This window comes from Empidonax traillii, unplaced genomic scaffold, assembly GCF_003031625.1.
Source record: "Empidonax traillii isolate 1590-97213 ecotype Southwest subspecies unplaced genomic scaffold, ASM303162v1 scaffold101:size1699134, whole genome shotgun sequence".
NCBI classification, from domain to species: Eukaryota; Metazoa; Chordata; class Aves; order Passeriformes; family Tyrannidae; genus Empidonax; species Empidonax traillii.
In genome coordinates, this window is record NW_020955294.1 from 1,122,941 (window position 1) to 1,148,600 (window position 25,660).

General features: G+C 45.0%; 1 protein-coding gene across 1 annotated transcript in view; it reads right to left on the bottom strand.

The window, feature by feature from the left end:
- Window positions 1-25,660, bottom strand: part of MYL10 (myosin light chain 10) — an 87,256-nt gene that overhangs the window by 44,510 nt on the left and 17,086 nt on the right. The window contains exon 3 of the mRNA XM_027882098.1: window positions 1,154-1,333. Within this exon, the coding sequence (XP_027737899.1) occupies window positions 1,154-1,255 (102 nt within the window). The 5' untranslated portion in view covers window positions 1,256-1,333. The remainder of the gene's footprint in view (window positions 1-1,153; window positions 1,334-25,660) is intronic.

The window sequence follows — 25,660 nt, forward strand, 5'->3', positions numbered from 1 at the left end:
ACCCAAATGTCCTGATGGCTGTTGAAAAACCTGAAGACAGACCCTCCTGCACTTTTCTAGCGCCTCTGATGGGTGGAAGGCCCTGATGGAACATACAATTTTCCCGACTTTCTCCTGTTACCATTTTTCCCTGACATCTGTTCAGCACTGAGCCAGCAACAGCCACTGTCCCACCACCACGTGTGTGAGCTTCCAGGAGGCTTCAGGAAGAAGGAAGAGGTTGCTACGTGTACAGAACCAGGCAAAGGCAATCCCATCCCAGCAGCTTGTTGATAGAGCAGGTTTACAGCTGTCATTAGTGAAATGAAGAAGAGGCCACTAACACAAGCTCACCCTAGTGACAGCTACAGATCAGGAAAAAACCTCAACACATGACAGGGTTTTTACTGCTGTTGGCCTGAAATTGTGTTAATCTTTATCTGATGTGTTGATCTTTAACATTTGGGTTGCTGCTGGTAGCAATGAGTCAAACCAGCCTGGGGCCAAGATGAGTGTGTTGTCTGGCCAGAGTCAGATTAAAGCTCAGCAAGTCCTACCAACAGTCCAGAGCCATCTAGGGCTGAGGGGGTCAATCAACTTCCACCTCCTTGGTTTGAGCTCCCTGCATCCTTTAGCAGTGACTGAAGGCAGTGGGGAGCTGGGATGCTGTAGAAGTGGTTTGCATATATCCCATATATCCATCAGGAATTTGGGCAGTGTCTTGGACAGAACAGCTTGATCTTGCCTCTGGAATAAAGGCTCCAAGTCACTGCTTTTCAAGTGACCCAAGAAGTGCTCTGCCACCACCACTGCTGCCCATCACTGCACACTGAGCTGAGACAGCGAACCAGAGACAGGGGGGTTCATATCTTTGAAACAAAGGCTTCAAGATTTTCCTCCTTGGCAAGACATATTTTAATAGAAAGGCACATGCTGTTTTCTCTTTGAGTGTCTCTGAAGAGGAGGAAGGTTCTCTGTTACTGTTATAGAATCTCTTTTCTTTGATTGAGTTCAAGCTCTTTCTTTGGAATAGCACTTCAGTTTTTCTTTCCTAATTTAGACAAGGTTTAAGTCACATATGTTACTGCATTCGTTTTCCTTTTGCACAAAGAACCTGTTGGTTTTCTGTTCTTTGATACCATGCACCGCTGCTTATACAACCCTAGCAACCTACCTGGTTACATCCAAAAAAGTTTTTTCTCAGTTTGCCTCCTGGCCTGATGTGCTGCTCAGATCTCTCTCCCTGCAAGAAGCCTTTCCCTCTTCTGCTATTCATCACAGCAATTTCACATGCTCTCTTCAGCTGTTCTCTCCACGGGCTGGTGAAGCTGGTACGGTTATTATCCTCTTTATCCTGTACAAAGTTAAAAAAAAAATAGATTATTTATGGATAACACTGGAGACCACCCATATAGCAAGAAAAAAAATGAGAAAAAAACAGTTGTTTTCATGCTTAGGGCAGCTATGCATAGCTTGGATCAGACAGTCCTTCCCATCTGACTTCTGTTCTCAGTAAATATTTGTAAATTTGCTGATAAAGCAACGCTGGGTTTCTCAGCTGGGCTTCCATGTGGACCATAAGCTGTGGGACTGGACTATGGGATCTCAATCTGTAACAAGCTTTCTTGAATAGTCATTTGTTCCCTTCTCTATCTTGGTCATGAAAAATCTGTTTAGGAATCAAATGGCAGAACGAAGTCTCCCAATACAGCTGCTTGGGCTGTATTATTGATTGCTGCTGAGGCCCAAGGCAAGAGGTGACAAGGGCTCAAAGGCATTAAAACAATTTTTATGCTGGCCTAGACATGGAAAATAGCAACACTGAAATGCTTTTTAATTCAATATTACATGATTTCTATTTAATGCACATTATCTTTGCTTCAGTCTTCTTTTACTCACGAGCAAAGGACATTTCTTGTTTGTACCTGCCCTGTCTGTGCACCCACTGTGTCCTGGGGTGCTTTGCAATCACGACTTTCTTCCCAAAAGAAAAAAATACCACTAAGAGGAAAGAGACACAGGAACACAAGGACGACTTCAAACTTCATTTTTAGAGCTGCTTCCCTCTCTGAAGTACAAAAACTCCAACACATCCCTTTTGCCCACAGATCTCAAAGCACTTTACAAAGTCAACAAACGTCACTGACGGCACCTTACAGGGAGGGAAACAGGAGCACAAAGGGGAAAGTAATTTGTCTGAGAACCCTTCAACAGACCAAGAGCAGAGGTAGGAATACAGTGATCTCTTGGCTGGGAAAGCTGCTCCACGGACCTGCTGCCTGCAGGGGTCACATTTCTAATGCCAGCAAAATCTGTGGTTTAGACCCCTCTGAACCCTTATCTTTTCTTCCCCTCCCTTCTCAACATACACATTCCCAGTTAGTCATCATGTGACAGTGGAAGTCCCTTTGGGGTGGATTTATGGGTTTGATTACTAAAGCTGCTCTTCCCAGGTCTCTTTCTTAGGAACTATTTAAGAGCTAAATTTGATGTTTTGTGCAAAGCAGGGAGATCAGGCATGGGGGAGGTTAAATGTGTTCAATAGGTAGTTGAGACAACATCTTCTATATAAATGTTATTTCCAAAGTGCCCTCGGTGCAGTCTGCAGCTGAATGCTCTATTTAAATGCAGCCTTGGCTTTTTTTGCAATTTCCTGCCAGAAGAGCAGCCCTCAAAGTGTTATGAAATACAAAGACACAAACGTTGGAAGGAGGCAAGCAGTCACTTGACCTCATCAGGGCTCAGTGCTGGTGTTAGTCAGGCATTTTCCAACTAGAGGGGGTTTGGGTTTTCCATTTTTTCGGGGCGAGGGGGAGACAGAAAATGCTGATCTCTCAGAACTGAAACTTTTTGTGGGAAACACAAACTGCTTGCTGGGAGGAATCTTCCCACCCAGCCTGAGACTGATGGACAAAGACTGACTGGGAAAGGATCCCAGCATAGCCAGCAGCCCAGTGGTTACATTCCCTGGTGATGTGGATTTGCACCCTGTGATACAGGAAAGACTGAGCTGGCTCCAAATAGAGCAGAGCAAGGATTTGACACAGTGTTCCCACAGTCATTGCAAATACCCCAACCTCTGGGTCATCCTGTCTCCTCTGCCCCAAGGAATGGGATTTTTATCAAGTCAGAGTCAATCCAACGGGAGCAATTGTGCTGATCCCAGTCAAGGAGGTGTTTTACACCATAAACATGAATGCTGGTCTCCTACATCCTCTAGGAATACCCTCAGCATCAGGCTTTGGGGTGCTGGGAGCTGGCCCTCTGTTCTGCTCACTTGCTCTCTCTTCATCAAGCAGCCTTATTTTTATTTTGATGAGACCAAATTCCTAAAACATCCCCATTTTTCCTGAAACAGATGTTTTGTTTTCTAGCCAGCTTTACTCAGCATTTTGTAGAAGGGAGCCCTTGATCTGACACCAGACATTTCAAATGTGCCCAACTTTGGTTTTTCCATCACAACCAGTTCTACAAAAGGAACCAAAATACACACAATGAGAAGCATTTTCTGTTACCTCAACAGGCTGTGAGTCAGACCCCAAACTCTGACAATTCCCCAAAGTGTGTTGTTGGGTTTGTTTGCTTAATAGAAGGCAAAAGCTGTGTTCTTTCTATTAAAACATAATTTAGAGCAGCATGGCAGGAGCACACACTGGAAAGGTCAGTGGGTTGCTGTTGTACCTTCTGTACTTTGCTGCTTCTCAAAGGCTTATTTTTCTGTTCTTGGTCTTGGAGAAAAGGGGGCAGGAGTTGTGCAAGGTCCTTGCACAGCTGGAATCAGATGATCTCTTTGCTACAGCTCAGTAGCTACTGGAGAATTCGTTTCCACTCCCTTCAGCTCCCGACTGCTCCTCCTGTGGTCTTAATTATTGCAAAACCACGTGGGACGGACCAGGTGAGTGAAAATAGCGAGTTGTCATCCAGAAAGGTTTCAAATTACCAACACCCATTTTTTCCATAGTGTCAAGTTTTCACCAACACAGTAAATAAATTCAGAAAGAAGTGAAAGAAGGGAGAAAAAGGGGAAGGCATACAGTGTAAGTGTGCTGAAGGATACTGTGCTCTGCTAAGATTGAGGGAGGTAGTGGCAGGTTCTCTCAGAAGCCCAAAGAGGGACCTGTGGTGGAGAGAAGGATTGTGAAATACAGACTTTTCCCTCCCTGTTTTTGGCTGAGGCCAATAATTACATCCCTCTTTCCGAAACTGCTCAGGCACACAAAAGGCATAATGCTGACAACAGTTCCTTTAACCTGTCCAACAGTTCCCTTTTGGAAAGAAGCCCTTTCCCAGCCCTACCAGGATAAAATAATGCTTTACTCAAAGGTAATTCTCCTAAATTAGGATCTGCATTTACATGAAGTAAGGATGACAATCTAAAGGAACATTAGCTGAAAGGTGCTGAAGAATAATAGCATTATTCTGTCATTACTGTGAGAAGGAAAGGAAACTGTACATCACATGAAAGGCTGACCAGCTGCTCGAGTTACATAACGAATGGGGACAGTGCTGGTTCAATAAATGTAAGAATACAGAAATTTAGCTACAAAGACAGATACTCTGGGGTCCACATTTGCTAAAATGTATGGCACAAACGTACCACACATCTCTCAGTTATTTCTCTTTGCATGCTGGTTTATTTCCTAATTTTTCTTTTCCCCCAATATTTTTTACAAGCACCAAAGAGGAGCAGTTGGGGGGTAATTGGTGTTCTGGGAAGGAAGCACCTCATCTCAGCCACGTAACAGGGGGAAAAAAGGTTATTTTCAGATGAGAGAAGAACTAAGCTTTGCACAGCACCTACCGGACCTGAGTAAGGTTTAAAACTTAAACAGTAGGCACGTCACAGCCTCCCTTCAGAAACAGAGTGGCTGCAGCTGAAAGGGAAAGCCACGCACTAATGATCAGTTAAGTACTCGATTGTTTCTGTCAGCAACACACCACAGGGAAGATGCTCAAAAAAACTCTCCTCAGACAAAATCTGAGCACGTCGACAAAGGAAGGAAACAGCTCGTATAAAAAAGGCAGCATTTGTTAAATGAAACAAAACATGGTGCTGGGAGTGCAGCTCCACTCGAAGGCACTTCTACAGGTAACTGGAAGAAGCGTTGGGAGAGAGAAAACTCCTCCTCTTTCAGGCAGACATCCCGAGATCACAGATCACAGCTGGATATTTATAAGATTCCCTCACCCTGGACTGTTTCATTCCTTGTCTCTTCCTTTGCAGAATTTAGTTCTGGGGGTATAAAACACTCAACTATTGCACCTCCATTTGGAAAACAGGGACATGAGGAGAAAGGCAGTCAGACCTAGTGCAGGCGGGCACGTGCACACCTCTGTCCAGGGATGTGAATCCATGCTGGGCAAACACTGGATTTAGAGGGAAGCTTTGGGATTGCAAAGCAGGGGCCTGATAGTTCCTGGACAAGTAAAGACTCTACACAACAGATACACTCAAGATCTAAAGAAAAAGAACATCTCTTCATGTAGCTGGATCGTCTAAACTGCCTCTGGTTTCTCTGCAGGAGAAGCCCCGATTTCCAAGGCTTGAAACAGCAAAACAGACATCCTTGTTTTCCAGAGATGTGAAAAAAAAATCCCATCGTTGCTCCCCATCCTGGAGTCTCTCAGCAGAGCTGACTGTATTTCATTTGGGGCAGCAGGGCTCCATCAATTTGCACCAGGCAGGGAGCTTTTGTTTGCAAACAGAGCAGGAGGAGAGTTATGACCTGCAAATCAGGCCAGAATATCCTTGGCTCCGTTTCAGGATGCAAATACTGCCTTTTTCTCTTAGAAATATTAAAATGGAATGATCTAGTGAGGAGGCCTTTTCTACCTACTTTGGTTATGGGTCTTTGGAGAGATTATTTTGACTATCAAATAGCTTTTAGTGGTTATCAGTGACCAGAAGATCAATTTACACTCTTAGGAAATAAATGCAATTCTTGCTTACAGTAAAAATCAAATGTGCAAGTAGGGAGGAAAAGAAGAGAGAGAAGGATTAATAAATTACAATTGTTAGCAAGCACTAACATGTATCGAAAATGGCAAATTCTCTGGAGTACAGCTGAGCTTCTTTTATTCAGGTCAATGACTCCTTTTGTGATTCTCTTCTCTAAAAAAGAGCATTTTTCAATGATTTATGTGTAATAATCTCCACATCAGCATATCGTATTTTTCACTATTTGTTTGTTAAACATGCAGCAAGACTCTCATACCGAAGCCCTTAGCCTTGAAAATACAACTGGGATGAAGGCATAAAAAGATACATATAAAATAGAAATATTTATTACACAGGCTGATGTTTATGATTTGACATGTAGGTAAGGGGGAAAAAAATACATCATTTTAGATTGCTGAGTTAAGGCTTAAATGGTGTGAGTTTCAGACAGATACGTGAGGGCTGTTTATTAAGCAAAAAAATAAAGAAAATCATCCATTCACAGACCACCAGAGCAGGAAACTGCAGTAAGTGTTACAAAAGCAGCTTGTCATTGGTGCCAGTGCTGGCTGCTCCAGCCTGCAGGAGTCAGAGATGGACATAAAAAAAAAAAATTATTTAAATTATTTAGGTGAGTTGAGTCAGTTTAAACAGATTTGCAGATTCTTGAATTCAGGGTGGTTTTTCAGAATTTAATTTTATTTTCAGCCATCTCTGCTCCTGCAAAACCTTGATGCTTCAAAGTGCTCACTCACCACTATGCCCCAAGTGCCTGTTTCAAGTGCAGGAGCTGCTGTGCTGATTTCTTGGGGGGAAAAAAAAAAAAAAAAGGCAAGGAAAAAAAAAATAAAAATCCAGGTGTCCACTCCTTTGAATCTCATCCATCACAAGTTCGTGTCATCCACTCAAAGAGCAGGACAGAGCCCTGGGACAAGAAGGATCTGATTTCCAGCAGGGAATCAGAAGGCTGAAATATGATCTGAGGTAAAGGGTGAACAGGTAGTTTCTTTGTCTTAAACCCCAGCAGTTCTTCCACGGCAGCACCTCTGCCCAGGCTGGGGAAGTGCCAGGGAGCCTCAGATGTGCCCTGGTATGAAAGTCACCCTGCACTGTCCCAAAACTAAACCCACATCTGGGTTAATTCTCATCGCCACTCTGAAGGTGTGAGAAATGCAGAAGCCACACGTGGGAATTCCACCCTGGGCAACATGGCCCCAGAATGAATAGTGACAGCATTTTGGAGGTTACACTTTGTTATAGAAAATATAGCCATAATTTTAATTATTGACTGATAGGTGAAAGATCCCAACAGATTTCAACCGAATTATCTTTTTAACCAGGTCATACCCTACCTGTCCTCTAGTGATACAGAGAATTCTATTGTTTTTTCTGTTAGTACAAAAACTTCACCAGTATAAAATCCGTTTTCCAAATCCTGGGTGGCATGGACAGACCCCACCCAAAGAGGGGAAGGAGAGGGGAGAATCAAGAGATAAAAAAAAATCAGATTTCCAGTATCTCTCAGCTAACAGGTCTGTCCCACCCTGGCCAAGACTTTAAAGGCAACCCAGGCTTCTCACTGGAGCTGTATTCTCAAAATTGACTGGGTACTTAGTAGGCACTGACGTCCATAAATATTTCACAAGGAAAAGAATGCATTTCCCAAGCATTGACTAGCTACATATATTATTTATATGAAACCATAACTTAAGTTGAAAAACAATAAATGCTTCAACAACAGACCTGTTCACAACCTACTCCATTACTGAGTAAAATGGGCTCTGCCTGTTCCTCAGGATCCTGTAACTATGCAGAAATTCAGGGAGACCTGCCCAGAAACTCGACCTACAAAGGTGGAGTAGGAGATTGCAGCCACTGCACCAATCCCAGTGAACCTGAAACTACATGGACAAGGGATTAAAAGACACAGAAATTCAGTTACTTTTCATATTTGTGTTGCACTTTACACTCCTGTTTGGGATCAGGTCCTTCCCTCGAAATAAAGGTAGAAAATGCACCAGAAGGAAGTGATGTTATCTCTCATTTTTTACCCAAACCATTGGAGCTCAAGGAGATAAAGGACTGTATTTTCCACTACCATGCCCCCAGCACAGCTCACCAATAGCCTTTTCCAGAGGCCAAAGTTGATACAAAAAAAAAAAAAAGATGAAGGTCAGAAAAACCAGAGATTGCATATTCCAGATTCCTGCCAAAACACTCCTGGAGATCTGGGAACTGCATTGAGACTTTCCACTTCCCAAACAACTGAGCTACAAAACTCCCCCTCCTTGGTAAATGATCTTCAGACAGGTTTTTAAATGGCTGCTTTGTCATTCAACCTGTTCGAGGCATCTCAGAGGAGGTGTAACAGAGTAATGCTCTTTTGCCTGGAGCACTCATAACATTAATGGAAGTTAATTCTGCTGGTGGAAAAGGTTTAAGTGAGTTTTGCAAGCTCATAACCACAGCTAGGGAGAAGGGAAAAAGCTTTTGGAGGGGAGAAAGTGGTTCAGAAATGTAGGCATTACCTCCACCATTTATGTGTTTACCACTCAGCTGGCAGCTAATGGCCCATGTGTAAACTCGGGATGAAAGTGGATAAAAGAAATCGCATTCTTTGGAACAACCTTCCCTTCTTTCAGTGGCACAGAAAAAAAACCTCTCCAAAATGCACCCCAGAAAGCTATTTTGAGTTTGTTCTTTTGGCAAGACACAGAAAGTGCCAAGATAAAGTCAGTCAATTCAGCATTGTGAAGGGAGGGGAAAAAAAAAAAGGCAATAAAAATGGAAGCTCTGGAGACAAGACTCACCTCAGTGCAGACAGCAAGAAGGATATTTATGCACTATTTATACCACTCCAAGTGCAAATTTTGCCTTGCATCGATTACAATGCACGTTTCAAAGATCTCTCTGCAGCTCTGGCACAACTCTAACAATGCAGCAACATCGAGAGGCTGAGAATGGGGCACTGCAGCCACTGTGGGCAAGAGCAGCTGGAATATCCCTCTGCCCTCAACACCCCGGGGCATCCACACACCCTGACACACCCCCAGAGCAGGCTGGAAGCTGCAGCACGACAGAAACTGTGTTAGAGCACTTCCCAAGTGTTTCCTTGTTGCTTCCTTGCTCGTCCTCCAGTCCCTTTTGTGCCCCGGATGGCCGTGGGAGGCTCTGGGTGCTGCTGGGTGTGACAGGGCTGTGATGGAGGCCAGGTCACTGTTAGAGGAAGGAGATGCATTAGTGGGGTGTCACCAGGCAAAGCTGGCTGATGTTCTGCCTCCACTGATCGCTTTGGGAAGGGCCAGGGATGAAAGGTGTCTCAGCAGTCACTCTGGAGCCATGGCAGGAGTGTCCCAGCTGTCCCAGCATCCCAGGACTGTCAGGCCTGACCCAGCCCTGCTTTCCCCCTCCCTGAGAGAGAAGAGCACAAGTGCCCACCCCACCTGACCACAGAGCTCTCAGCAGAGAAGCCCACCCACTTATTACAGCATTCCTGGTTTATATGGCAGGTGTGAACTGATTCAGTTTGTTTGGATCCAAGAGCTCTCAGCAACAGACAGGAAGATAAATAACTTTGGGGAAGGGGGTGTTGACAAGCAGAGACTTGTGTAAACTGACTGGAAGGATCGGGAATCTGCACACCCAGATTCCCCCCTCCGCTCCTTCAGCAGCCAAAAAGCATCCCCACCATCAGAGCATCACTGCTCTCTGTGCTCCATTTTCCATCGAAAAGACATTTCAGGGCAGTTCTGCTTCGGCTGAAATAGCCAACTTGCCCTCAATACCTTGGTCCTTCCAAGGTTTCTGCCAAAGAGGGTTTGTGATACACCCAGCCCTCTGATTCCACCTCCTCCCTGAACCCAGACTCCACAACCTCCACTGCAGCTGGTTCTTTGTCCCAGCAAACTGATCCCACCAGCTGAAAATGCAACCACTCAGCAGGAGACAGAGAGTACCCAATTCCTTCAGGGGATTATTCAGCCATGGGATCCCAGGCAGCACCCTCATGGATGAGAATGTATCCCCAGTTTGCCTTCATCAACACCCAGCATCAAGCACACCTCCAGGCAGGTATTTGCTCTGATTTCTGCAGCATTAATATATCAGTGAGTACCTTGTAGGCCTGAGTTAGGCCATGGAGAAGTTCCCAGGAATGTTCTATGTGTTCAGTGTCTGTATCCATGCACAAGTGATCCGGATGCCTCAAGCTCATCCTCAGCACAGAAGAGCTGATTTCACACCGAGTAAAAGGATGACAGCAGGACCGTGTCCAATCCAACCCCTCTCTACACCAGTCTCAGGCAGATATGGATTTGGATAGGCTGCTTAGGAAGGCCTGGGAAAGCAAACCCCATCACAGCAGTGGGAAATCACACCCAGCTCTGTCACTGAAAGGCTCACACCATAAAACCTTCATTGCTCCGACCCGTGAAGCAAAATGACAAATGGCTCCAGTCAAAAGCTCACAGTCAGGACCTAAATCTTCCACCACCCCCTTTCTGCGTGAATTCATTTTAGGTGTTCTCCGAGATAAATTGAATTTTGCATTCTTCCAACTGCAGAAATAGATTGTTCTAGTTATTAAAATAAATATATGAAGAAAAAAAAATTTTTGAGAAAATGAAAGAGAAAGGAAATACTGGTGTAGTCAGAAGTCAGAGTTCTGCTAAAGAATCACAGTGGTGCTGAGATACTCAGTGCTATATTTTTGCAGGGGCACCAAAGAAGAAAGGAAAAAAAAGGGAAAAAAAAAGGAAAAAATCCCAGACCTTTTCAGAGAGAGTCTTTCTGAAGAGAGTTTAAGGTTAAAATAAAAGCAGGTGTCATAACTTAAGTTGCACTGCACCAGCTGACTGACTTCAGTGGGAACAAGAAAGGCCAAAATTTTTTAATCTCCTGGTTATACCTGCAGCAGTTGCAGGACAGTCCGTGAGCAGTCTGGGGGGTTTGTGCCTGAATTACAGATTTTGCCCATCATGGTCAAACTGCCTTCCTTCTGCCTCTCCCACAGGGCTCCACACACCATTTTTCTCTAACAGACCAAGTTCAGTCCTACACAAAAGGCATTAGAAAAATCTGAATTCCCCAGGAGGCCGTGGTTGGACTTCCCAGGGCACAGGCAGGAAGGTCCTTCTGAAAGCTGTCTGGGTCCCTCAGTCACCGATACCACCTGGTTTGTTGAATCACTTCATACTGGGTAATGTATTTACCTCCCACCAACACTTCAGCAAGAATTCTTATGCTCCTCAGGCAGCAAAAAGCCAAAAATACCAGATACCAAATCTTCAGAGGCTAAAATTGAAGAGACTGGTACCTACATGTTTGTATATCTGGGCCTTTGAGAGTATTAAGCAGCAATTACCACTTTTGAGTCTTCCATCATCTCGGTCACCCACCAGACTGGATCTCTTGGGTTGGCCCCTGTGACCTGTTTAGTAGAATATTTTATTTTCTGACAGTTGTAGATCAAGCTCAACTGGAACTGTTTACCAGACTTGGGGAAGAAATATTTAAAAGATGAGGAGTTTTTAAATTAAAGCATCTGATTTTTTTTATTTTTTTTTTTTAGTGGGGGAAAAAAGTTTCCTTTCAAATAAAATAAAGTATTTTACTCTACTTCAACTTTTCACTGTGTTTTTTAATCCAGCCAGCAAACCAAAACCATATTATCATTATTTCCACAGTGCTGCTTAGATTTGGGCACCTAATTGATTTCAATACACACAAAAAACAATCAAGTGCTGTGTTGTTAACTCTGACCAGCTAATTCTTACTTCTGCAATAGTGGATTTTTTTCTTAAAGCTCCAGCTTCTTGAATCATGTGATTCTATGAAAATCCCAGCTTGCTTTCCCACTCCAAGTGGAGGTCTGACAATTTGGGTTGCAAACAGAAGCTCACATGGTGAAGCACTGAACACCCCAAACGAGCAAAACACGCATTTTTCCATCTTACTGGATTTAAAGTCGGTCTCATAATATGGGGCTGATGTTTTTCGTGATTTTTGAGCTCTTAGGGTAGAGACGATTACAAATGCCTTTGCAGGAGCTCTTGAGGAAGATACTCCATCCTTGGGGGTTTTGACCCTTGTCTGTTCCTGGCCCCCTCCCCTGTGTTTTGAGGAAGGAAAAGCATCAGCCAGCTCAGCCCCAACCCCTCCAAACAGCAAGAGTTAATTTGGTGCAATGTATCTGAGTGTAGTAACTGATTACATTTTTCCCCAAAGGAAACTTCAGTTAATTTGGTTAGTGACTCATATGCCAGGCTGCCAATTACAACACAGATGATTACACACATAAATTCACGTCGGAGTGGCTCAACGATCACAGGGAGGGGAAAAAAAACGAGGGGAAAAAAAAAAGAATAAAAAAGAAGCAGAAAGGGGGAAAAAGGCTCCTCTTTACCTTTGTGGGACTGGGGGTGGGTAAACACCTCACCCTGCAAGGTGCTGGGTACCCACCAAAGCCACTGGAGACTGAGTGCTGAAGCCTGGGAGCCTGGGACGTGCCATCCCTGGAATGGCAGTGTCTGCTGGCTTTTCATTTGGGATTTGCATTGCAGAAATGTGTGGCACGCTCTCTGAAAGATTGTTTGCCAGTATCTTTAGAGGAATCCATATATACAAAGAGAGCAGGAAGGAGGTTAAATGAGCAGTGCTTGGCAGTACATCAGTAAATCATTTAAAGATAACCTGTGCATACCAATACCCCCTCCAAAAAAAAAAATCCAATTAAAGTAACTTATTACAAACCTAGTCCCATTTCTGAAGTGTTTTATATTCCTGAGGAGGAGTGGGAGAGGGAAAGGAAAGCTCCAGGACAAGGAGTGAGAGTCTGATACTATCACATGAGGAAAGCCCGGGCTAGGGATGAGAAAAAAATCCCTCCCTGCCCCATCAATTGGCCGATGCAATCGATACCAAGGGGGGCTGGCCAGGCTCCTGAATACATACACTCAGAGAAAATTAGACTTTGCACTTAAAAGCTATAGGAAGCTCTGACATTGGTGCAGAGCGTGGGAGGAAGAAGGTTTTCTTTTATCTTAAAAGAAAGATACTTCAGTGGCCTAAGACGTGTTCCTCGCCAGACATCCCTGCACACAAACAGCTGCATATGTTCCCTCCATCCAGGGGCAGCAGGCTGGCTATAGGATAATTCATGCACTTCCGTGCTGGAGAGGTTAAAACCCTTTACAAACAGTAATTAAGCTCCGTGGCACCAGGGTACTATTATACCAGTTTTACAAGGGAATAAAAAGAATGTGGCGGCGAAGTGATTTGCCCAAGGTCATCCAGCAAGGCAGTGGCAGAAACAAGTACTACACGCGGATGCCTGGTCTCCCATCCTCACCTCTCACCAGTAGGCAAGTCCCCCACCTTGGCCTTTATTAAATAACCATTAGAAAATGTATTAATTTTAATTTGGAACTATGTAAATTGACTCTTTCCCAAAAGAGAGCAATTGGCTGTTAAATAAATACCGAGTGATTATTACAATCATATTTGCTGACGAGTGGATCATCAGTGTAATGTGCTGGGTTCAATAAAAAGGTTATTGCCTGTCAAATAAACATGATGAGCAGAGCCTGGACTGATTCAGGACATATCCAAGCCACCAGGACTGGTGGGGACTGCAGCTGCTCAGCACCTTTCAGAGGCTGTTTAAGCAATTTTTGCAATATCTAGGTAGAAAACTGGCACTGCCAAAGCAGCACTAACTCCATTAGCAAGATAACCTTAGGTCATATTCTGACACCCTAAACTTGATTATGAGGGCAGTCAAGTCCCACTGATTTGTGTAAAAACAACTGAGTATGTGATGATGTCCTTAATGGGGGCAAAAGTAGTAAAAATAATTCCTGTAGTATGAAAGGGTGGGATGATCAGTGCTAAATTAAGTGCAGAAGGAAGCTAAGGATCTTGCTTCTGGTTTTACTACAACTCAGCAGAAGGAGAGAGCTTTAACTGCAGTCGAATGGTCAGATTAGGTCTTTCAGAGAGGTGGTCTGAACACAGAGGAAGCTGTTTCAAATTCCCAGCTTCTTTTATGTCTTTCCAAAGTGTGAGTTTACAAGAATAGCGTTTGTTCTCTGTCAGGCAACCAAAGATGCATCAAAAAGATCCTTGTACCCTGCAGAACCAATTGCCATCGGCAGTCACACACTGAGGCAAGCACCCTGCTAGAAAGTAGTCACTTGATTTTAGGCTGCTTCGCTCTGCCAAAGCCGGGTGGAAGGACATTATCCCACCAAACCTCCCGTTTGTCAGTGGAAGCAGCAGCAGCGGAGCAGCGAGTATTGCCGCGGCCTCACAGCAAACACGGCTCTCTGCAAGAGCGCAGAGCCAAACACGCAGCCACTGCTCCCTGTGTTAAATGGGCACCAATTTTTTTTCTAAAAAATGGGCTTTTGCGGCCGCTCTCGGGGCCGGAGCAGTTCCCGGGGAAGGCACTAGGTGGTGGCAAGCCGCTGACAAGGAGGGCGAGCGGGGAGCGCAGCCGCCACCGCGGCGCTGTCACCTGACAGCGCTGCGCTTGTGGAAAAATGGGCTTGATTTAAACACCTAATGCCTCCCATTAGGAGCTAATATCCTCCCTATATGCTGGCATGGAGCAGCGGCTGAGGCGGCCAGGACAAGTTGTACCGCAGGCACCGCTGGGAGAGAACAATTCCTACCATTCTTATCTGCAGACCTTACCGAGATGTTCTTTTCCCGTTAGTGATTCCACAATAGTTACTTTTTTTTTCCTTTCCCCCGCCCCCCTCTCACATTTACGCGGGTTTAGGGTTTTGCTGCTGGAAACGCCGGAAGGTTGAGATCTGGGTTTTAGAAGATACGGGCTCTGCTCGACTCAGAGGGAGCCAGTTTGGGAAGTGTGGGATGTGCCTCCTGGACCGACGGCAGCGCAGCCGCGCACGCACACCCGCACTCGCACAGGCCAATTAGAATGTTAATAATAATTAAGTGTCTTACTCCTAAGACGCTCCTACACAGGGGAATGCTAAAGTGCCAGTCAGCTCATTTCATTACACGCAGGCAGACACCTCTCAGACCTCGTGTATTTGCTAAGGGAGCGGAGCGATTCCAGCTCCGGCCAATCTGATTCCAGATGATCTGCTCAACAAACACATTAGAGCAGCAAATGTGGATCAGAAAAAAAGTCCAGCTGTGGCAGCTGAGCTCTGCCTTTCACCTCAAATAAATACAGGGTGAACCCTACAAATTTCCAGTTTGCAGGGGTTTGTGGGAGTCTTTATCTCGCTTGGGTTCACACGCTGTAGAGCGGCTCCATTTCAGATTGCAGATAATCCCCTAATTAAACACAAACTCAGCCTTAAGCTGCATGGCATCTGATTTCTACCTCAAAAATCAGAACTGGACACAGACTTGCTAGAGCTGTTCAGCTTGTTCACCTCTGAGATTACATTGAAGTGGACAGCAAGGGCTGGCCCAGAGGTCGCCTTCCATCTGTCTGAGCCACGTGAGTCACCACCTTCCTCATCCTCGTCTGGCTCACAGCTGACCACAACATGCTGCTTATTCACAAAGAAAGCTGTTTCAGATGTTTCAGCTACATCCTTTGATGGGCAAGGGGACAGAAGGTTAGCAAGGAGGGAATGATGGGTTTGGAAGAGTTCTTGGGTTCAAGGCTTGCTCTTCTGGGAACATCCAGGAGGGAGCTGGGAAGAAAAGCTTGGACACAGTTCTCATGAGCAGGACCTTTTGAGTGACTCTGAAGAGTGAATGCTTCAACATCCCTGGCTTAAAAGGAATGAATGTAGCATGTTTCTGATACCAGAAATGTTATGGCTACTTTTCACCCAAATCTCTACTCTCAGAAAAATAAAAAAAAAAAAAAAATAAAGTAAGTGGGGCAAGAAGCCAAATCTCCAGGAGCAGGAAAAGAGAAAGCTCTGTTTATTCAGAGCTCACTCCAGATAAAGCAGATACAAAATAAGTTAAAGCAAGACTGAGTCATTCACATTTCCAATAAATTAAAGGGAAAAAATCCCATCATTTCTCACTCTATTTCACATCAGAGAGCAATCACAACAGACTACTCACTTAATGCGGTGATGACTTTGCCCCTGCCCCAAGGGGTTTCTCTGCCTCTCTTGCACAGCTCTGGAAATTATCACATTTGCCCCCATTTCACATCTCTCCCCACCTCCACTTTGCCCCGTTCCCAACACTTTGGGTTCACTCAGCTGCTGCTCTCAGTTTCTTTGTACAGTCCTTTGACTTTTACCATCTGCAAGAGAAAAACCTGCACCAACCCACGGATCTGATGAGACGCGCACGACGCGTAACGCTCCACCCGAGTGGGCATCTGAGTTCACCCAGATCCAGTTTTCCCAGAAGATCAGAAGTCTGAGCAAAATCAAGCCCATCCAGCGAGTGAAATTCTGCAGAGAACAAATGAAGGTCCCTCTGGGTCCTGTTTCAAGCTTCTCCACAGATAACCAGAGGGGATGCTCTTGGGCCAACTCACTGCGGTGCTGAAGTCTTGCATACCCAGCTGCAATTTTATCTTCAGCCCTTGGGAAGTAAAGAGCTAAATGAGGAATGTAAAGTGAGGACTCAGCTGTCCATGTAGCTAGAGCTCTTCTGAGCCACTTTAGAGACGGGGAAGTTTTGATGAGCCATGAACAGCTACTAATGACTTTTATTGTGGGAGATCAATGGGAAGAATCATTGCACTTGGGTTAGGAGGGACCTTGGAGATCCACTGTGCAAACTCCTGCTTAAAGCTGAGCTAAGTTACAGTGTTAGGTGTAACACAAGACCTTGAAACAGAAGGGAGCTGATGTGGGGACTTTTCTAGGTAAAGGTCTTCCCAGAGCTTTTCAGAATTTTTTATCCAAGCTGAGCAGCACATAAACAGTTTGCTCTAGAGCAGAGCAGCTGCTCTGTAACTCAATAAAAAAATGTCTATATTGCATTGCTGGTGTGCACCAAGCTTCTAAAAGCATTACAGGAGGTGAAATCAGAAGTGTATGGTGGAAACCGAAAGGGAAACGGTTGCATTTGAGTTTAGCACAAAAACCCAATTATAATTTCACAGGAGAACTGAGGGAAAATAGAGTAAACTCCTACACTGATCTTACTGCTTGGAGATTCTGCCACAGTGAGGCAGAGAACCGAGAACAACCTGGAGACTTAATGTGGGTATTCACTCCCACAGGGATGCTGCTGACTGACTTCACTGGAACTATATTTGAGCAGAACGTTTCGGATCTCCTGCCCACTTTGTACGAGATCAAATTCCATCCACTCACTCACGAACAAGAACTTCTGCTCTCTCAAAAAATTAATTACAAATTTTAAACCTAGACTAGTAACTAAACATGCAAAAATGAGTTTGAATAACTTTAGATGATTTGCACTGGCATTACTCTGCACACACAGACTTTCAAACCAGGGAAATAATGAGGTGTTCTTGATACCATTTTCCTCTCAGCTGTACAGTAACAAACAAATCTGATTGATTGTTATTGAGGGCAACAGTGAAACTGCATGAGAACATCTGAAAATGTAAGAAGTATTGGAAAAGTCAAATAGTCTGAGCTTTGTTACTCACATTTGGCTAATAAGACTAATGTTGGCTTTTGGACACATCACCCTCTATAAATTACGGGAAAATGAGCTGGGCAATTAGGTGGAAGCAAAATAAGCATCCTCATGTTCTGTAAAACACAGCAAATTATTTTATAAATGAGTGTTTGATCAAATAATCATCCGATCTCGAGAGTTGTGTAATCAAGGTTTTCAATCACTTCCCCTCAGCCGCCAAGACTTTCAGAATCACGGAAGCTCTATCGTTTTGTCAACCTCCGGTGCCCAGAGATGTTGAGGCATGTCCCCACAAGATGCTCATCTGTCTGACTAGCAGTTAAAGCTATTAGATGTTACTTTTTACATTAGCTGAGAATTGCCCAGTTGCAGTTTTGAAGTTTGTTAAGGATGACAAAGATGTGCCTGACAGACTCCAAGTGATTAAATGCCTCTTGGATTTATTTCACAATGTGCTAAACCTTTCTTATGATACAATCTTGAAATTAGAATGAACTGATCTTGTACCTACTGAAGTTTGTGACATGATGAATTCTCTAGAGGGTAAATTACAATGAAACATTGAGAGCAAATTACGTGGTTATAAATGTAGCTCATCCAAAAACACATCATGACAACAACAATGAACTCTGTGCAGTCATTCTCGTGTCTGATGTCAGCAAATATGACTATTTTCACCTGATTCAATCACTTTCACCTGGGGGGGGGAAATCAGGCTTCAGAGAAGAGCTAAAATTGGACAAAAAGCTGAATTGGGGCACTTTGCTGAGAAACAATGTCTGTTTTATGTGCTAAGAATTAAGTGAGGTGTGTGTGCACTTCACAAGTGCTGGATTTGGCCGTGGTACTTTGCTCCCTCTGCAGAATCCTGGTGCTTTCAATTTCTTATAGTTTGTGGAATTAATTATGTCCATTTCTACCTCAATTGCAGAAGGGGAACAAATAATTTCCTTGGATAAACAGACCTGAACAGATTACAGTAGACCACAAAGTATTGATTATGTTAAGTTTGAACTTCAAATTAAGGCACAAATGAAGGTTAATTCCAGTTATTCACGTAAAGAGTCTTATGACTTGCCTTAAAAACGTATTGAAAAAGTATCAAAATGGTCATAAGTACTATTTTCAGTAACAAATTGAAGTCTACAGGGCTGAATTGTATATTCAAGGGCAGCAGATGTGAAGATGAGCAGAAAAAAATAGACGATTTGCTAAGGGAAATGACATTTCTTGAAATTGCCCCTTCAAAAGGGCATTCTTCCCTTAATCACGGAGTTGTTTCCAAGGTGGATGCAGAAGACAGGCAGTGGTCAGAGCAGCCCTGTGCTCCAACTTGGGCTTTACTGTCTCCTGAAGGTTTGAGCTTGCAGGAGAGACACCACTCAGGGAATTCAAACCCCTGACAGGCTCCAGTACCTTGAAAAAGCTCCCCAGGTGACATTATATCCCCACAACGTCACCAGGGGCTCTCCAGCTGGGACAGGCTCTCTCTGAGATGGTGTGACCCACAGAACTGTCCTGCTTTCAGCTGTGAGTTTGACCACTTTGAAAGAAACCCGTGAGAAGTTCCTGTCTTTAGAAGCCAGGTGGACCAAGGTTTTTCCACATGCCTCTCCAACACAATGCTTTGGAGTCAAATGCTGCTGGTATTTTAGTTATAAGGCTTTGGGAAGCTTCATATGGTTGTGTTTCTCTTTTAGTATTAGCACATACCCACACCCAGCACTTCATTTTCTTAAAATACAAATGTGTACATGTATAATAAAAACGCTGACAAGTCGTAGTCAGAATCTGAGAAGTTTTAGACCTGAAAACCTGGGCACCTAAAAAAGGATCAAATGTGCCCCTTGCCCTGATTTCTGATTCCACAGCCTGGCCATCAGTTTGAGGTTGCAGGACAACAGTGCAAGGGGATGGGCTACAGAATGTCAGCTGGCATCAGCAAAGGTGCTGTGGATACTGCAGAGCTCTCCTGTAAGACTGCTGACTGTTTTCATGGCATCACATGAAACACACAAATAAATAGCTCCTCTCCTATGATCACAGCATGAAAGTTTTGCTTTGCTGTCTATCCCTTCTCATTAAAAGCATAAAACACAACGCAAGACAGGGATTAGACACAGAGCAGGCAAACGCAACAGAGCCACAGGGAACAGCTCCAGGAGGAAAAGGATTGGCACATGGGCCAATAAAGCCAGTCCTGGTGTCAGCTGCAACTTGCACCCTCAGAAGCCAGAACTGAATTTCACTCAGGGAACAGAGGAACAATAGGCACAGACTCCAGACCACACAGGCCTGTACGCCCAGTTCCTTCTCCAGAGCCTCCGTGCAGGTGTTAAAAGAAGCCTCTCCCCCAGCAAGCTGTCATAAAACTGTTGCTTTTTCTTTTCTAAAGTCCTCTTAAAAACAAGCAGGCACACACTCTTTTCCTGTGAAGCAAATTTAGGTTTTTTCCTATTTAAATTACAAACACATCAGAAGTCTCTCTCACCACAGCGCATCCTGTCTTTTCTCTGTCTGACATTTAGAGTACAAACTCTTCAGGGCAGGCTCTGTCTTCATTTTTTATGTCTCTTACAGAGCCAAGACATATTCTCAGTGTTAAACAGTCAGTAGAAAAGGCCCATACACATATACAAGGTTACATGATATATGCCTGGCCGGTCTGTGATATACACATGACATGGTCAGTAAAACAGGCCTGTACACGAAAACTCTCCTTATACACACAACAAAACAGATCCTGACTTGTGTGCTGGGGCCTGCACACGTGGTACAGCATATCCAGGAGGCCCTCGTGAATGTACATGGATACACTGGATTTTTAAAAGTCTCCACGATCCCTTTAGGCCGGGAGGAACAAGGAGAAGCAGGGAACAAGAGGAAAGACATGTTATCCACAGCTCAGCTCCTCGGGAGCGGCTCGGAAGGTGGGAGTGACTCAGCCACACAGACATTGTGCACTGGACTGTACGTCTGAGGAAAGGTTGAGAACTCCTGCCCAGGGTGACCCCTTCCCTGGGCAAAAGCAAAGCAAATGCATCTCTCTCAGCAGTTCCCAAGGAGCAGCTCCAGTCAGGCGCCGTGGTGACATCAGCCCGGCTTTCGCAATTATTTAACCTCTGTCTTTCAGATTGGCAATGAAGCAGCAAGGGTGACTAACACACACATCAGCTCTGCAAAGTTATCAACACACCAAACAGGGTGCCAGCCCTCAGCGGTGAACTCTGCTTTCATGAATCTCTGTGGTTTGGATTTGGGGTAACACTGTGTGGAATCAAAGGCAGTGCGTCCATAAGAAGCTCTGGGAGCCGTGGCAATGTCAGTCCTTCTGCCAGGAAGATGCAGAGGTAGCAGATATTTGCTTTTTCTCGTTTCTGTGTGTTGGTTTGCACTACTCCCCTCCAACTCTGGCTCCTGCCCTCACTCCCCAGACAAGCACGGAAAAAGTAGCTGCTCTTCACAGACATCTACAATAAACATGCCGATACTTGAGATGTAAACTGAGCGACTGGCGTTGTAACAGAGCCTCTAAATCAACCCCAGGACCTCGTTAGCATAATTAGTGATGGGACTGGCATCTTACAAGATCCAGGACAGAAAATGGGAAAATGGCAATAACAATAAAAAAAAATACAGTTGTATCCTAGCAATTGCTGGGATGATTGCTGATGGTTCAAAAGCAAGTCATATCTTGCGTGAGACAGATACATTTTATATGATGTTTAATCTCACAGGAATTCTGCCGGAAATACTCAGAAGCTTGTTAGAGGAAAATATGAGAAGCTACTCATGTGAACAATAAAAGATTCTTGTGTGGAGGAGCTACCGTGCCTCCCATCCTCCTAATAGGCGCACATTTTACAATTACAAGCATTCTAAAAAATAATGCTGCATTCGCTGCTCCCATCTACTGATTTGGAGCTTTGGAGAAGGCGACAGTGCTGGTCTTCCTGCCAGCTGAAACTCAGGTAGGATAGAGAAACACAGGGGAGGGGATTTGTTCAGGATCACCTGGAAGCCAGTGGCAGAGCCAGGAATAGTGTCTGTCTGAGAGGTCCTTGGGAGCACTAGTAAGTTTTAATGGCCCTAATTAGTCTGACCTGCAGCTTCCATCTTCTGCCCATGGGCCTGGGAGCCTCAGTGAAGCTCATCCCTGGCTCTTCAGCCACCACAGGAGCAAAGCTGAGGGCCTGTCTCCAGCTCACACACAGACCTGCCTGTGCCTGGCCACGAGCCTTGTTGATCTTGACCCCTTGACTCATTTCCCAGCCTGACCTCGGGCCCACCTCGTCACTGTGGACCTGCCTGTGATAACTGGGCTGGGTCTGACCCTGGTTAGCCTTATTAGACCTGATCCTGACCTGTGGAATGACTTCCCGGCTTGAGGTCGGACCTGCCTCATCACCACAAAGTTGTCTGATGATCTGGACTCCTGGTTCAGCCCGGCTGCCACTCCCAGGCCTGCCCTGCTTGCCTTCCTTGAGGGCTGTGGGATGGGGCCCTGGTGAGGTCCCTGACCTTGCAGCCACATTATCCCCGTGAGTTCCCCATGTCTCGGGGAGCTGATGGTCCTTGCTGCACCCTGACATTATCCTCCTCCACAGCCCTGCCTCCCTGACTCATCTGCATAGCACCAAGGGCAGGAAAATAAACACCACATGTATTGATACATTTGGGGAAAGAGGCAGCAAGGAATTAAGGTACAAACTCAGACTGGAATTCTTCTTTCTGTGTCTTCAGCGTGTCCTTCCTCCCACTTCACATTGTCTGCCCCAACTCAAGGTAACAGCAAAAGACATTCAGGGGCTTATAGGAAGAGGTTCATGTTCTGCATCAGTGTTCCTCGAGAATAATAAATCTTGGATGACAAGAGTAGAAGCACGGGGAATCAGGTTTAGACAGAAGGAAGTGATCACAGCAGAGGGATTGAGATGACAGAAAGGAAAGGCAAGGCCTGGGAAGGAGAAGCACTGTTAGATTACCCAGCAGGGCAGAGGATGCAGTTGCTGCTTGTGAGGACAGATTTGTGTTGGGCTCCAGCAAAGCACGGGGGCAGCTCCAGTATTTGGGGCTCAGAAAGGCAAGTGAGTTCAGCACCCACTGGACTGTGAGATGCACAGAGCTCACAGCACAGAGGGCCAGGTTGTCCTTTGCCTGATGTTACATACATTCCTACATAACTACAGCTGGGATCTGGCATCAGATCTTAGCTTTCCTGAGAAGAGTTTGGTTTGGAATGCAGCATTCCAGCAGGGTTTATCTTGCACTGGGGGACCTGGGTGTCTGGAGCCCTGACTCCACTGTGCAGGGCAGAACAGCTCATCCAGAAGTTTGGTCTCCAACTACAATCTCTCTTAAGTTAGTCTTTCCACAGAGAACAGCAGGAATTTCACATACAGCTCATTCTGAGGTTAAAAGGCAGCAATTGTCTAAATCTTCATATACAGGCAATTATTGGCCTTTTAATTTGGAAGCAGAAGGAGGTGACTCAACAGAAAAGGGTTCAGGCTGAGTCAGCAAGGTCTTTCCTTGGGAGTTAGATATACAATAGGAAAGCAAAATAACTTAGAGGGAGGTAGGAAAAAATTTGTGTTGTGGAAGTTCAGGCTATGGAATGCACCTTCTCCCAGAGATTCTGTGCCTTTCCCTTTTCCATTCCTGAGATATCCATGTCAGCCCATGGAGAGAGCGTGCAGAGAGAAGAAAGGAGGTAACACTTTGTACCTCTGTAGCATCTAACACCTAAAGTATCTACAAACCTCCTCAGACACTGCTCACCTATCTCCACACAACAGCTCTTCTATGAGAATAGAGCCTTGCTAGAAGTTTATTTTAACTTGGAGATGAGAAATCTCTGACAGCCTCACAATTCGCAGTGCTGAAGTAAAGACCAGGATGCAGGCTTTTAGAGGAATGGATGTAGTGAAGGAACACTGTGGATTACACCTCTCTGGGGTTCTGCAAGTGGCTAATTAGCCTAGAGAAGCATAGAAACTCTCTTAGTCTCTCCCTGCTGGAGGCAAGCCAGGGGAGTCTGCCTTACTCTTACATGAAGTAGTATCTGAAGAAAGATCAAAGGATGAGACCAAGATTTCATGGCTAGTGAATCAGGCAAGTCTGCTGAGGGTTTCGATAGGATCTTTACAATAAAGGGAAAAGTTCTCTGCTCAGTGACATGTTAGTTATGGGATATTAATTTCCTAGATTTTACCATTGTGAGTATTCAATTCCTTGGGTCACTTGATGGTTCTATAATTTCATCCTCTTCACACGGGGAAAAAAAACAATGCAGATGTTTTCAAATGCGCTGAGGGCTCAGGTATATTTCTGAAATGTAGCGTCTGGGAATCCTTCCCTTTCAAAGGGATCAGGGAGACTCACTTGGGTGCTTTGGAAAACGTTACCTTAAACAAACTGTTTCCTTAAAGAGTTACCCCTGAAGACAGCGAGCAAGCCTCAGTCTGGTTAGTAAATGCTTGTAGGGACCAACCAGCAGAGATGAATGTGATCTATTGCTGCCCCTTTGCCCTTTCACCACAACACTTTTAAGCACTCTGTAATCGTAAAGGTAGGAAGAATTTGCTCTCCTTCTGTCCATCCCCACCCTGCTATGGGAAAGCAAAGAATTGTTATGACAATTGGGCAATTGTAAACCAGAGTAATTAAGTGATTTGCCAAAGGCCAGGTAGCCAGGCTGGGGAACTGAACCTTAAGACTGGCAATTGCTGCCTCTCCTTCGCATCCGATACGCACAGACCCTGCCTCTGGAAGGTCGGGATCCTTCTTCCCTGGGGAAGATTTCATTTCCTCCTTTGAACGCCGAGGGAGGGGCCCCTCTAAATCACAGGTTAGGCAGGCACTCAAGTGAGTTAACACCGTGTACTTCCCTGCACCATGTCTTGAAGGTGTAGTTAGATGTTATTACATGCACTGCTCGAGCTCCTAGAGGTCTCTGCCAAGAGCAAGCCCCATTGTGTTGGACACCGTTCACACACAGGAGGAGAGTCCCTGCTCCCAAAGAGCTTTAATATTCTTTGATATTTCTGGGAAGCGTTTCATGAGAGAATTTCAACAGAGTACAGGGTCTGTTTATCCCTTTTAACTTAGATTACACCAGGATAACTCCACTCACTTCAATCCATACCTGTCAGAGATGAGACTCCAGATCCACTATGTTGCAGTCTCTCTTTTTAAAAACACTGGAGCACATATAACAAATAATCAGGAAGTGAGTGGGCAGTTAGCATTAATTGTCTCCATGTCACCATCTTTGGTTGCTGTTGTGGAAACACAGCAAGGCACAGCAACTGCTGTTTCAGTGCAGAGAGCCCTCCCTGAGCCCCAGATGGTGACCATATGATCTCTCCCTCCTATGGACCATAGATATGTTTCCTGTCCTTAATATTTGACTTCTGCATGCAAGGAGTGCTCACCTAAATCTGCCTGCCCTCCACAGCACCTGGGTGCAACACAGGTCCCTTCAGGAATCCAGTAAAGACCCAGACAGAGCGTAAACAATTTGTGAAAAAAGCACAACCTGACTCAATTAGAATTTCCTCCATGAATAGCTCCCTATGTCAGAACTTAAGGCCCCAATTCATAGGGAAATCTGGGACCCATTTCCTCAGGAATTACCAGTTATTTATGCAGAGAAAGTACTGCATTCTGATTTTGTTTTCTGGACAGTCTGGGGTGGGCTCTACGTTCACGTGGACAGGATGGATTTATGCTGGGCTGGCAGCAGGGAGATGTGAAGAGATCTGTACTTCTACTTGTGTCCTCCAGCACCTCATCTCCCCTCCCTGCAGAGGATGTCACGGTGTCAGGAAGAGCTGATCAGCTGCTGTAGATGATCACACCCTACCACTTTCCCTCACTTTGTCAAAAGCCCAAAAACTACACCTGGCTGGTACAAAATGCAGTCATTTTCTGTCATCCCTTTGCTGAGCAGCCCATGAACTCCCAAGGCCCAAAATACAGCTCTAGTCATGACCTGGGGAATGCTGGCATTTAGGATAATGGTTCCTACCTAAGAACCATCTGTGGTCCAGAGCCCCATACATCCCATAAAACACACTCCTCTTAGAGCTCTTTGAGGACAAGTGACAGTTATCCTTTCTCAGAAAGGATACTCTCTTCCTGCATCCTTTACTCTGGCAAATTGGGCTG